General features: G+C 38.0%; 1 protein-coding gene across 3 annotated transcripts in view; it reads left to right on the top strand.

The window, feature by feature from the left end:
* RBMS1 (RNA binding motif single stranded interacting protein 1) overlaps positions 1-14640 on the top strand; it is a 148533-nt gene that overhangs the window by 111356 nt on the left and 22537 nt on the right. For all 3 annotated transcript variants that reach the window (XM_040603134.1, XM_040603133.1, XM_040603135.1), the window contains exon 5: positions 11323-11480. In XM_040603134.1, the coding sequence (XP_040459068.1) occupies positions 11323-11480 (158 nt within the window). The remainder of the gene's footprint in view (positions 1-11322; positions 11481-14640) is intronic.

Raw genomic sequence — 14640 nt, 5'->3', positions numbered from 1 at the left:
TTTTCTCGCATTTTTACTGATCCTTGCCTCTGAATCAGCTTATGAGCCAGAAGTGATCTTCAGAGCAGTGCTTTTTTGGCATAAGATAAGTTTCTCAAATCTATAAAATCAAGGAGATGATACATTAGTAATGATTTTGTCATGTGTTAGGTCAGATGGCCTGGGTCCAATAGAGTGCCATAAACACCAGTACAATTTTATTAAATAAAGAAAATATTACCATCATAATCTGTTAATATCTTTGTGTACCTCTTAAAGCAGATTTTTCGTTTGAAAATTTTATTCTAATATATAAAAAGTAATAATCTAGTAATTAATTAATAATCTCAGAGCCTTTTTTTAATAAAGCAGTCTGCTGCACATCTAGCAAATCTTTTATAGCTATCCATTAGGTACAGATTTTTTTCAGATGAGATATTTTCCACAGCTCCTCAGCTGAGGAGAACAGTTAAGCTAACAACATAAAATGTCTTTGGATGGATTCCAGGGCAACAAAATGGAAACCATATGTTTCATACTTAATGCATGTTTCATTACAGCCATGACACAAACATACACGCTTACTGGAAAACACTTCCCCCCCCCTTTTTTAGAAGGTCTTACGTATGCTTAATCAATAACTTTTAATTAATCTTTAGTTTTTAGGTGATTGCTTTAAAATAAACACCAGATTTTTCAAAACTTTTGTCTGCTGTCTTATGGATATGATATCTAGGTAGGAGGGGAGAAAAGAGAATGTGAAGTCATGTAAATTAATTTTGCTAATGAAATTTGATGTCTGATTTAGTTGTCTTGAGTAGATGGTTCTAATAATTCACTATAGTAATCCAATGAATACCTCCTTAATTTTTCCCATAAGTATATTTTGACTCATTTCCTCTGACAGTTAGTTGCAATATTGCTGATATTTCTTTCTGTTAGGATTAATGAAAAAATGTGCACCCTGGTACCCGACAGTTTTGATTGATTTGTCTGACACTGTGTCAGTCCTGGTGACCTGTGGGAAATCCGTAACTGTGAAGTTTGCATTCCAGTGAAACTTGCTCTGCTTCTTAACATGGAAAGAGTGTTTGAATTTATAAAAAAAACCAACCCCAAAGCCGACCCAATGAACAGTACCACAACAGTCACAAGTGACTAAGAGTTTGAGTGCTTTGGTTTTTGTCGATTTTGAGCCATTAGATTATTTTTTTTTCTGGACAGTGCTGCTCTTCTTTTGCCTGAAAAATCCTATCCTTGCTTGGATGCTCCAAACTGGAAATTGCCAGTCACTTACAGTTGTTCTGGCAAGATTAGCAAATCAGACTCTTCACATGCAAGATGCTATGGAAGTTTACTTGTGTTTACGTATTTATTATTTTATCTTTTTGCACATTACCACCTGTGCCGTGAAGTGGTCTTTTTGCAGTGAAATTGTCCAGACCTTAGCCTGAATATCACAGAGAAAGATTTGAAGAGCGTTTCTTGTCTGTCTGGCCGATGGATTTCCTTTACTGATCACCACAACTGCTTCAGTTTCAAAGAGAAATAAATGCCTGCTGGCAGGATTTGTCTGTGGAAAAGCGTTGTTGAGGTGCTGTGCCCGGGGTGTCAGCCAGCAGCAGGGGTCCGGGGTGTTCGTGCCCTCCTCCCAGAGGTGCTGGTAGTCCCTGACCCGCAGCAGCTGACAGGGAAGTTATTGCTGAAGCCTTGTTCTAACTCTGGCTGCTGTAACCCCCTTTTTGCGGTGTCCTGCTGTAGCTATATGCTGGTGCGTTAAATACTGTATCAGCAAGTTGATCTACAAATCCCAGTTTAGTAGAAGTGGTTCAGATTATAAGTGTTAAAACCTTTGTCATTTGCTCTGTAGAGATGACTTCAAATATTTGACTTTGTGAGCTTTTCCTGTCCGTGGGTAAGATCATCATGTACTTGGTGGTCTGCTTCCAAGTTGATGTGACTCCAGAAAAATTAGCCTCACCTGCTATGTTTTGGCCAGCGTGGAGCAGGGCGGGAGGGCCTGCGGCCCGAGGCATGGTGGCGGGCTGCATCCTGCCGCCTCTGTCCCGCAGAGGTCACTGCCAGAGAGGTGGTGGCCGCCGCTCAGGAGGTGTCACGATGTTGGTGTCAGCGATGGAACCTGGTGTCAGACCATTGCTCAGGAAACGTTATGTCTTCAGTTATTATTCTGCTCTCTCCGAGATCTGAATTTGGGAGTGCTTGGCTGAGACGAAGCGACTGGGGAGGTGTTTTACTCTGGTGAACAGTATCGTCTGGTCACTGCTGAAACAGAAATGCCTCTAACGTTTACGTAAGATGATATTGCATTGCCAGGGGATGGGATTAACTTTTGGATGGGTATTTAGAATAGCAGAGGTAATGGGCTGGTGTCCCTCTCCTCTCTTCCAACTGAGTATTACCAGCATTCAGTCTTGTCAGTCGTCTTTTTTGAGGGTGTACAGGTGGCTGTGGAAAGGGCTCAGGAGATGATGTGAGCTGCAGCGGTAACCAGCTTGTTTCAGGATCTGGTACAAAACCGACAGCTTTTCTCTTGCTCTAAAGTACAGAAAGAGCAGATACATGTCTTGCAAGTTGGTAACTGGTGTCTAATTTATATTTTCAGTCAGCTTAGTTTATCGGAAATTCTTTAGTGTAATTAGTTTATTGTCCTTGATCCTAGAGGAGTGCTTTGATAATAAACCAGTAAATAATAATAATAATAATAACAACAACAATAATAATAATAATGATAATAATAACAATAATTTCAAAAGCTCAGATTTTGCAGAGTTGTGTATTCTTAGCTAAGATTAGTAGTAGCATTGAAAAGCTCTGCCTGTTTTCTTTGTTAGAAAAGTTGTTACAGTTGCTGTCAGAGTGATTTTTCTGAGAATTGTGTCTCTTCTCTTCCCCCCACTCCACAGGTAAAATCAGTGAGGTAACTACATTTCTGTGCTGTTCAGAGCAGATAGCAAATGACTTTGTATGGGAAGATAGATAGATGCACACATAAAATCTACTCTATGTTGGCATTTTGAACAGAGATTTAAAAACCTGGGAATCTGTAAGGAATTTTTTAGAGATGGTGAGGTCTAAATGCTGTGGAGATATGAGTCACCTAAATTCTCATAAGTTTTTGACCTTAAACTTAATATAAAACATTTGAGTCAGTGCTCAGACAAAGTTCTGTCTCATCAAATGGTATGCAACTGAGTTCAGCTGTAGTTACTGAAGTAACTGTGTGAAATGATTGGAAAGCTGGCCCCTTTAAACGGAAAGTTGAATTTAATTCTCTGTTCTTTAGGATGTAAACTAATGTGTAAATATGAAAGATAAAAAAAGAACTACTGAATAAGAATGGTTAACAAAAACCACAGTTCTCATCTTTCTATCTAGCAAACTGAAGCCAGAAGGAGAACGATTGTATTTACAGCCCAGATAAAGTCAACTAGCGAATATCTGTGTGTACCGCCAGCAATGTAGAGATACATAGGCCAGCTAGAATAGCAGCGTGACTGTGACAGCAGAGTGGTAGCTCAAGTGCTAAACAGCTTCCTTCCTGGTGTGGCAGTGACATTTGTATAGCCATATTGTCTAGCTCATGGTAGGTTTACAGGTTCCTGAGATGATATAAGTGAAAGACCTACATCTACTAAAACTGTTCTATGTATGGAGGTACCATTTTTTGTAAAGAGCTTCTAATGTACTTCAGGCATCACAAGAAGGATTAACATACGTTCCAGTATTCTCCCAATTGTATTTCAGACCTGTCCCTAAAATGAGTGTAGTGTCCTCTCTTTAAAATGACTTAACCATCCAAGTCCAACACAGTTGCTATAGACTCAATGAACCCGATCCTCCAGACTTTACGTTGTTGAAAACCATGCCTTCCTTCATCTCTCCTCTATTCTCTCTCTCTGTTCATGAGATTTTTAGTTCCCATATGTACAGCTTTGATGTAAGATTGATTGTCAAGATCATTTATAACTTAAACAAGTGATACCCATTTTTTTCCAGTTTGTGTTTTCTTAAGTTTTTTTCTCCTATGGAAGCGCAAACTTACCTTTAGTAAATGTATGCCACTTGTAACAGAACCCATGAAAGTAGTCCGTGGACATGGAAGATTTGTGTGGTCAATGAAACTTGTTAATTTGAGCCAAGGAATGCTGTTCCATGTAGTAATGTGCATTTTTGGGGGAAGACTTGTTTATCCATTCAAAGATTTCCCCACAGTTGCACATTTTTAGGACTTCAGGCTTCAGATTCTTAATGTTATAATTTCCTCCTTCTTAAAATCTTCGATTCCACTTGAGTTCCTCACTCAACAAAATGAATTGAGTGTGCTCCTGCTTATATTGTATTAACACTCACGTTAACAAATCACTAAATATTTTCAGATATTTTAGGCTGGTGCAAAAAATTAGGGCCATCTTCAGAATTGTTTCTTACTCAAATTGTGTCAGAAGGGTGCCTGTGATAACAATGCGAAGTCATATACTGACTTTTCTACCATTCTTAAGATACAGTTTCTGGTTTTTTGAGCAGTCTGTTGGCCCTCAAAGCACCAGACCAAACTCTCTAAAACTCATTATGTGGGGTTGGTTTTTAGTTTGTGATTAAATATTAGCTCATTGTCTGAGTTCACGTTGATCCTCCAGAACCCAGAGATGACATGAATTTGTAATCTTTGTATTTCTTACTAATGGTTACAAAGGTAGAACTGTGAAGCACTCCCCATGTGCTGGCAGCTTTATCTCTTTCCAACTAAGTTTAATGCAGGATTAATTCTATTTTATATTCTAACCTTAACTTTAGGTGTCTTTTTTTCCAAGCATATTTGGAAAGGATGAACTGTCACACTATATAAAAGTGTGAACTGTGCAGCAGGTACGGGATTTTGGGAGGGAAAGGCTGCTCGGCTCCTTGTCCTCATCTCTGTAACAGAAATCAAGGCTTTTCCACAGCTTTTAGACACAATCTATTAAAGTCTCTCTTCCTTTATGTTGCTGATGAAGAACATGGTTTTGAGTTAGCAAAAATGAGAAACAGGTAACTTTTATGACTTTTAATAATGTATTGCTTTTTGCACTTGTCTTCACTGTGGCAAACTTCTGGAGAATTAAATCAGTTTTCTTTCCTACACAGTAAAGTAAGAAAGTAAGTTTAAGTTACCATGGTAGCTAGCGCACTTAATCTAACTAGGGAAGGTAGGCATATTGCAATTTTTTTAATTCTTCATCTGGGTTTCTGAATGCCAAAGAACAGATGACAAGCAAAGAGGAGCTAACTCAAGCAGTTTGTTTTTACAGCAGCTTTTAGCAACTGTCTTGTAAGAGAAGTTTTCTTTTTACCTAGTTTGTAGTACTTTCTGTAGGTAACACCATAAAATCCTACTGTAACAGACTATTTTAAGTAAATATAATCGATTTTCCTCCTTTTATTCATAAAAGTTCTTAAAAGTCATTATAAAATAAATTGAAGGTAAGCCAAATTTTGCTTACCTGGGTGCTAGATGTCCATAATTTCAGGAATTGCATGTGCATTAAATAAGGCTGTTAACAACCACTTCCCTTGAGGACACAGCTTCAGCCCACAAAAGTCTTATCTCAGCTGCTGAGCAGCACTGTGGTTTGTTCGGACAAGGGTCCAGTGCCCTGTTATGAACCATAGTGGGCTTATTCAGCTTTCTATTGAAAACAGTGGCATCCGTGAGCAACATGCAGAGCTCCCAGGGAGCACCCTGGTGCCCTTCTAGCAAAGGGAAAGCCAGAATGCCAGGGAATAAAAAGGGAACGTATGATTGCAGTGATAGCCTGATTGCACACTTGAACACAGGCCTTATTGTAGTTAAAAATTCCTTTTCATACCATTCTTATTCCTCTTTGTAACACAGATGTGCCTTTGAAAATGAATTAGAATGTTTAGCTTATTATATATATATATATCGTATATAGTGTTTATGCAGTTCTGGAGAACAAGTGAAGATTATGGTAGTGATTTCTCCCCTGAATTGTCTTGTTAACAGTCTGTGGTCAGACAGTATTAAAACTGTGGCTAAACCAGACATATTTCAGTGAGACACAGGCCAATTGTAAATTTTAAAGTAGTTTCTATACGAAGGCAGACAAGCATTTAATCCCTTCCCTATCAGCCAGAGGATCTTCCATGCTGTGAGCAGTGCCTAGTCACATGTTTCTGAATGGCTATCTGTTCGCTCTGACCTTACACAGAGCAAGAGAAAACAGATGTCTTATCGTTTTGCCAAGTTTCTTGTTTGCAATTTAGGAACGGTTCCACACGCACAGGGAGGTTTTTGTTAATTTCTTTCAGATGATGGTAGAGCATTCGCATTATGTAGGACTCCTCATCACCTCTTTCTACAGAAATTAGTATTAGCAGTTGATTATTTCTGTCCCTTTTATGAGAAATACTGTGTCTTGTAGTCAGCTTATTAAGTTAGTGCTGTAAGTGCTTTTCAGGAAGAAGTACATTAATCTGCAAGAGCACTGTTCTGCATCTTTGTATTGTTATGTTCTGCTAGAGAAGTTCTGGAGATGCAGCTAAAGGAATTTGGTGAAAAAAGACTGATAGAAACTTGCTGACGTGAATTGTTAAAAATAAGATTTCCTAGTTTTCTCAATAATAGAGATACTTACAGTAGCCCACAAATTCCCAGACATTGCCCATAGTCCACAAATATTGACCATTTTTAGTGTCTTTCAGTAATTGCTGAAAGTTCTGGTAACTGAGGAGACATGGCATGAGATATGAAGGTTTCCAAATTAAGCAGTTTTTCTAAATAGTCTAAATTAAAAAAAAAACAACCAAAAACCACAACTCAGTTGTTCAGGGGTTTATATTTTAATGGTAGCTTGCTACCCTAAAGTAGGAAGCTTTTCACTGACTTTAGTAATCCTTTTTCATCGTTCCCATAAAATGATACAAATAACTTAAAGAGATTTAAGATTTCTAAGGTGAAAGCAGCTCACATGATGTCATGGATTTTAAGCACCAGAAAAAGCCGTACGTTTGAAAGCACTTAGAACGGTTACAGTGTACAGGCAAGGTTTGAGCTGAGTTGTTATGTTTACAGATATTTTTGCCAGTTTCACTTTTTTGCTGACTTCCAGAATAAAAGTTAGAAACTTGAATATCAAAGGAATTATTTTTCTCTTCTGAAACAGAACTGTAATAACCATGTGAATCAAACCATGGTGAGACAGGTTTTGGTAAGGAAGGAAGTCACATAACTTAATGTATTAAACTGCTGTTTGCCAGGGAGACAGAGGGATGAGTTTAAAAGTTTGTCTTTCTCCTAACTTCCTGAATTTTTAACTGTTTAACCATTTTCCATGCCAAAATCTTGTTTAAAAGCAAACATCTGTTTGCACAGTGCCTTTTGTCTAAGGCAGGATAAAGATGGATGGGGAGTCCTAGTTGCGGTTGCCATTTGGAACTTAGCTTGGAAATCTAGCGTGTTCTAAGGGGAAGGAAATGACTTGCTACTTATGATCTCCCAAAACGTACCCAGATAGCTGTTTTAAGGTTTAATAGTGTTGTGGAGATGACAGAAGCTGAACGGTGATGTAAGTAATAAATAGGAGGAGAGGAGATGTTTTGCACGCTAATAGGTATAATGTTTGTGCTGCCAAACTGTGTAAAATTCCAAATGGACTCTAGAAAGAGTTCAGTCTTGCTTTAGGTCTATCCCAACAGTATTACCTTAGTAATGTAAATGAGCTTTTTTGAGAACCAATGGCCGGTGTTCCCCATCCATCCAAAGTGAAGTGGATTAACTGAATCTACCCTGACCTAGTCGGACTCAGTGGTCCGTATGGGTCCCTTCCGACTTGAGATACTCTGTGCTTCTATGATTTGTCCTTACAGCTGACCTGCTGCTGCTCCCCAGGGCAGCTGTGGGTTTGCACCTGCAGTGCAGATTCAGCCCTGGTGCACTGTGGAATGTGTTGGCATTTCAACTGTTTTTTTTCTGGAATTACAGATGAATGACATTTCAACCCATATTCCAGGATGTCAGTGTGACATCCTCATCTGTTGGCCACTTTTTTGCTTTTCCTCTCCCATGTCTGCCGTCTTTACCAGTTCTAGCCATGGGCATATGTAGAAGTATCTTCAAACTCCCCTTTTTCCACCGTGGTCAGTACGTCCTGTTGAAGGATCAAAAGCCGAAATAACCGAATCCCTGGGAGTATTCAGGCTGTAATAGACTGTGACATAGACAAGGAGTCAAGAAAGCAGAAGTGAGTCCTTTCCAGTCACCCATTCAGCATGCAGCTGACCAAAACACAATAGTTACTAATGCAAAATACAGATTGTTTCAAGGGCCACAAGTCAGATTTTTCCGTCACAAAATGCTCTCTGTTCAGAGAAAGCAATTTCCTTAGAACAATTTCCTCAGATGCACTTTTTTCCCTCCACTCCATTCCTAAGGGATTTGCAATGTGGGTTAGTGGTAAAGTCACTAATACTCTGTCAAAGTTGAGCATTCCCTTCTCTAACAACATTACGTGCTTTTATGGTATGAAGTTTTCTCTGCTAGGTGTATGGGTACAAGAACCAAGCTTCCCAACAGGGAGGAAGATCTTCATGTGTTACAGTGAATTGCAGCGGCTCTTTGTGTCCCTTTTGGAAACGAAAGCTCATGGTGTCTCATCCTGAATGCATTGCCTGTAGAACGCAAAAGTGTTGTAACCCCCTAGTCTGCAACAGGAGCCCAGGAGAAGGGGAATGTGATCTACCCAGTTACTTGAACAAAACAGATTGCTCTGACATTCTGCAGTTGACTAAATTTCTTTCTCTGTTAGGTGTTTCTCAATATAAGCATTTCTTTTTTGCATGCAGATTAAATTTTTTTAGTGTGTACAAAATAGGAACTTATTTTATCTTTCCAAATGTTGTTAGGCTTTTTAATGAGAACATTTTTATAATTTAATTCAGACTTTCTGTTATTGTAGAATAAAAACATTAGCAAATCAGATGAAAATATGTAAAGAGTCTGATCATCCATCTTGTATACTGTTTTATGTTATTTGGGGAAATTTTCAGGTCCTTGTATGCAATATATTCTACAGTTTATAATAAGAAATCCAAAATTTTTCCTTTCAAATATTATTCAGGTTTCAGGAAATTATCCTATAGCTACAAATGCAATCTTGTAATGCCTGTGGCTGAAACCTCCTGTAAAGCTTTTGCTAATAGTGCTCATTAAAGAAGGAAGTAAGCCTACATATTTCAAGGGACAAAAAGATTAAAATTGGGTAATATAATCTAAGTAACAAAATAATTTCAAAAACGTGAAAACTGTCTCATCTCACATTCCTGCCTGAGGAAAATTGAACCGTATGTCAACTATGGTAACATAGGTTTTCCCTCATGGTTGAACGCTGCCCAGCAATGAATATTAATGTCTGACCTCTCATTGAATCCATTTTCTTGCCTTCTCTTTCTACTGATTTTTCTAGTATGAAAAAGAAATCAGGTATTCTAAGATAATTTAAATTGTACTGTAGAGATTCAGTATTATTTGGAAGTGGGGATATTTCCACTAGATAACAAAAAGGAAAACATAGATGGTAGTCAGATGCCGTTTGTAATAGACTGTAGAGGGATGGGCGAGAACAACACTTGGGCACTTGGAAAAGTTTTTGTAAGGTCTGGGATTTCATTGTGGCTAGGAATTACAGTCATATCTGTGGTATAGCATGCAGACCAGGAGGATGTAATGGGAGCACATTTCCCTTTTATAAGTCCTTTGATGCTGAAATTCCTTAAAAACCCTAACAGAAAACTTTAAACCTTAGCTCTTTCTAACTGAATGTGAGGGGTAAAAAGGCAAATAGTGAAGGTCCATAAGCATAGAATTTGCTTCCCCAGTTTTTGGAACAGGGTAATTCATTTCTGTGCCTAAAAAATGTGACCTCCCTCCCCTCCCTAGCCCCAAGTCCTTTTCCTTTTTTGTCCTAGAGAAAACCAGCCGCAACTGAGGGGTGATACCCAGGCCAGCAAGCTATTAAAATATGCAGCATGCTACCCACAGTACCAAGATATTGTTAATACAGGGGCAGCTTAGGGACAAACCGATGTCTAACCTGCATAATAAGGTATCACCACCTATACAGCTATAATCACTTTAATAAATGCTTTAATTCTAGTAGGGCAAGTGTTACGGGTTTGGGTTTTGTTTCTGGTTTAATTCAAGCTTCCCTGTAAGTCAGTTAGCCCTCTTGTACAGGATGAAAATATGCTGAGGACTATGCCCACAAAATTGTATTTGTTTTGGATCATATCACTCCTAAAACCAAAAAAATTCTATGGAGTATAACGCGTCCTGCAGAGACTTAGGTCTGTACAGAGGGCCATAATGACACCATCAATGTTTTGCGCAAGTATAAGAGCAAGTCACGTAGATCTGTGTAGGTTAAGAAAGTATATCATCACAGAGCATGGCCAGCAATTAGCAGCATGAGAGAGATGCTCCCTAACGGCAGCTGGAGAATCTGTAGACAAACACTGGAAATTATCAATTTCAACAAAAATGTTTCTTTGATCGAGATGGAATTTCGGGGTACATACATAGATCACACAAAACAGAGTCTAAGGTCAGGAGAATGGCAGAGACGTGACTACATTTGTCTCCTCTCAAATTGCTCATCTCCTGGCTGCCCTCCTCTTTCATTTGGTTTGTTTCTAGAGAAAGTTTTTGGAAGACTTTTGTATTGTCTGAATGCATAATATAAAAAGTTTGGTGAAAACTCAAAAACATTCATGTGTGGGAGAAGACGACAGTATCCCACCCACTTCTGTGTGTATCAGCCTATCCTTGTGGTAACTTTTTGGCAATGTACATACTCTTAAATGCGTAGTTTCCCTTCCCTCCCCCCCCCCCCCCCCCCCCATTATTTTCAAATTGTCATTCCAATCTTTTGTCTTTTTGATTTACATCTGGTTATTCTTATCTTCCCACCAGTCTTGTATTTCCTTGTCTGCTAATGTCCTTCCTTTATTTGTTTTTGCTTTTTGTTTTCTTTCAGAAAAATCTGAAACATGAAGTTGTAATACAGAGTATAAACTGGTCAATTATTCACCTTTATCTCCACTTAAAAATGTTGCTGTCAGCAGTAACAGGAGGAGGGAAGCTTTCTCAGGATTGCTGTAAACAGTGACTGAAGTCGGAGGTCACTGATACTAGGGAAGAGCAGCCTTTAGAAAGGGGCCTGAGAAGTAAAAATCGGTACCAATAGTTATAGACAGTTGTTGGTTTTTATATTCAAAAAGTCTTTCCAGTGGTGGCAACAATAACAATTGTTTTTAATTCTTTTTCAGCAACAAGAACAAGACCCAACTAACTTATACATTTCCAATTTGCCCCTTTCAATGGATGAGCAGGAGCTTGAGAACATGCTGAAACCGTTTGGGCAGGTTATCTCTACAAGGATACTGCGGGACTCGAGTGGGACAAGCCGTGGTGTTGGCTTTGCAAGGTACTTCAGTGGCTTTACCTATGCTGACAGTTTTTTTTTTTTTGAAAAGTCAGGAATAGAAGGAAAAGGCAGAAGTTACTGAAAAGGGAGATCTAGGTGGAGATACCAGCAGCGTTTTCTTAATTCTTCCTTTCATAAAGCAAATATGGCTGTCTCATCTCGCTTATATGGCTAAATCTGAATCCATTGCCCTTATCAGACAACTATCTAAAGTAGGAGTTCACGCCTCTTCTCTGTATGTCTCCTTTCTCCTCTGTCCCTGAACCAGTAAGCAACAGTTACGTAATGCTTCACAGAGACTTCTGTGACTTTTCTGGCTTTTGAGGTTTGAATTCAAGACAGGAGACCATAAGAAAGACACCTCCACACCCCTTTTTTTTTTTTTCTTTTTACTTCATTAGTTCCTCTGAGAAAATCAACTCATCATTGACCTTTGAATGTCAGACCTTTGAATTTTCTGGCTCACTAACGTGATGTCATCTGGGAAAGAAAATATTTTTATTCACTCTACAGTAAATCTCACCTTAGAATATTTGTCAGCACAGTGAAATGTCTTTCCCAAATCAACAGGAATAAATATCTTCCATAAATTAGTAGACACTTCCCAAGTATTCTATCCGTGTGAGTTTTTCTCTAGATAATTCAGTTATTTGCTTTGGGGTCTTATCATCAAAGCCTTTTCTGTGTCTTTCTAATATTTGTCTCTCTCTCATTAACTCCTGCTTTAAACCTTGTATGGCAGTCAAAATTTGGAGTCTAGATTGGAGATTTCTATCATCAAAAATAGGGGCATGCCTTGAGCAAGGAGTTGAGATTCTCAAAATATGTTGTAAAAGCTCTGTTAACAGTCAAATTCCAGTAATTCAGATGTTCAGCCAATATTACAATAACTCTGTATTTGAACAAATAGCAGGATCTAAAGTTAGTGTGCAGAAAAGAACTGAACAAAGTATATCTCCTCATGAAACTGAAAGTTTTAGGGATTGGTTTCCTGGGTTGGCTATGGGTGGCTCACAGCACTTTGAGTTTTATTTTTATTTTTCTAACATCCCCCGTGCCCCACTGGCTTTATTTGCTCGACAGACTGTCCAGTCTCAAGAAGATACAACAAAAGAACAAAATTAGAAACAATGAGATTTATATTCCTATATTTAAGAGTGCAAAACCAGCAAGTTTGTTTCCACCAAAATTTCTTCCTGTCCCCTTTAAATAAATCAATAAGTATTTGTAATATTTGTGGTGTAAATTTAATCTGGCATTTTTAGTCCATTCATACACTTGTATTTTTTCGTATAAGTATATGCACAAGTATTTGAGTGTGAACTCCGTACAGGTACACACAGAATGTGTGTATGTGTTTTTGGATGATGTAAAAAGCAGCATATATCCAAAAGTTACATTTTCTAATTTTGAAAAAAACGAACCCACTAATACGTGCTTAAATGCAGCTTTCACTTCTTGGTACTATGAAGAGCAGAATCCAGTAACACCCAAGCTAAAATTCAGTAGGCATTATGGATTTATTCAGTCTTTTCTCCCTGAATTTGCTTACCCAACTCTACCTTGAATCAGTGGTATCTTAGGAATGCTGTTATTCAAATATAGCTGGAAGAGTTTTAGAATTGTATGTAAAAGTCCAAAACACTTGTGTATATCCAAAACCTTGCTTGTATTGAAGACATTAGAAGAGATTAGTTTTAAAGTATTTTCTCCTTAGGTTCTGTATTATACATTACATGTTTTGTATATATATACACATAAAGTTATTTTTATATGTATATTTATACACATATATTATCCATAAGTTATAGAATAAGCTATTGCTGTCATATCTGATAAAAAATTTTCCAGTTCTGCAAGGTAGGTATTGGAACATTTTTGGATAAATATTAGTTAAAGTTAAAATTGTCCAAGAAACATGTAGACGTTAAATAAAGATTTTAATTTCTTGCCTTTGGTAGCATTTTATTAGGTTAATAAGGGCTAATACATTTTATCAAGTCCAGACTCGAGTCTGAAACTAAATTATATTGTTTCTTTCATGTGAGACAAAAAATTTAGATTTCTTTGATGGAGATCCAACAATCCAGAACTTCTGAAAATTCTCTAGAAGGTATTTTTGAAACCATGAGGAAAGCTTGTGGTTCAGTCTCGCATTTTGATGATTTTGGTTGCTGTCTGTGACTGTATTTTGTTGGCCTGTGCAGAAAGGCTATCAGAATTAAGAAGGTACCAAGAGTTAGTAATTTTTACTACTGCTTCATTGCTGCTGAGGCCATTGACCTAATATATGGATTTGAATTACAGAACTTGATGAGCAAATAGAAAGCAAATATTTGTTCAACATTATCCAAACATCATCTTGCAGACAGCTGCAAAAGATATTCTTTTAAAATTAATTTTGTTAATAATTGTATGTCTCGGTCATCCATTGCAACTTGGTCCAAGCTGGCAGTTAGAGCCGCCACATCTACATTGTAATGTAAGGAGGTAGCTGCAACCTGCGGAGCCACTCCCTGACTGGCATTAGCTCACAGGTAGTCCACACAGTCTAGTTTTGACAACATCGGTGCACAAACCTGTTCAGGATGCTGGATAAATTCTCAGTAGCCATCATAGCTATTCTGTCATTGGTTCCTGTTTCAAAAGTAACTTGGAGACAATTAAATAGGAGATGGGTACATCATTTAGTTGGTATGATAAGTGTAAGCTAAAAGTTGCAAAGGCAGTTTGGGCCATGGTCAGGCGTGTTTATGACTCTTAAAACTGTACAAACAGTTCAGAAACCTCTATGAAAAGTGGCATTAACATTGGTTGTATATATCATGGACACTAAGAGTTGTTGAGAATGACTGTGGATCAGTCTTTCTGCTTCCTTTAAGACAGCATAGGTACTTTGTACTGTAGCTGGCCAAGCAATGTTGTGCCTAATTTCTAAGTAAATAAGGGTATTGTGTTTGCAGTTTGGCACTGACTTTGGCCTCAGAGTGCCTAAAATGTTGACTGAGTTTAGTTTTACCTTTCTGAGTTGTCTGTTCTTAGAAAACATCTTCTCTATTGCTCACACATGGGAAAGCAAGCCACAAAAGCAAAGCGAGAAAAAGCAAGAAACATGCTTTAAAAAGATCACAAACATGGGAATCTGGATAAGTGTTTAATT

This window comes from Falco naumanni, chromosome 8 (assembly GCF_017639655.2).
Source record: "Falco naumanni isolate bFalNau1 chromosome 8, bFalNau1.pat, whole genome shotgun sequence".
NCBI lineage: Eukaryota > Metazoa > Chordata > Aves > Falconiformes > Falconidae > Falco > Falco naumanni.
This window is presented reverse-complemented; position numbering and strand designations above follow the sequence as displayed.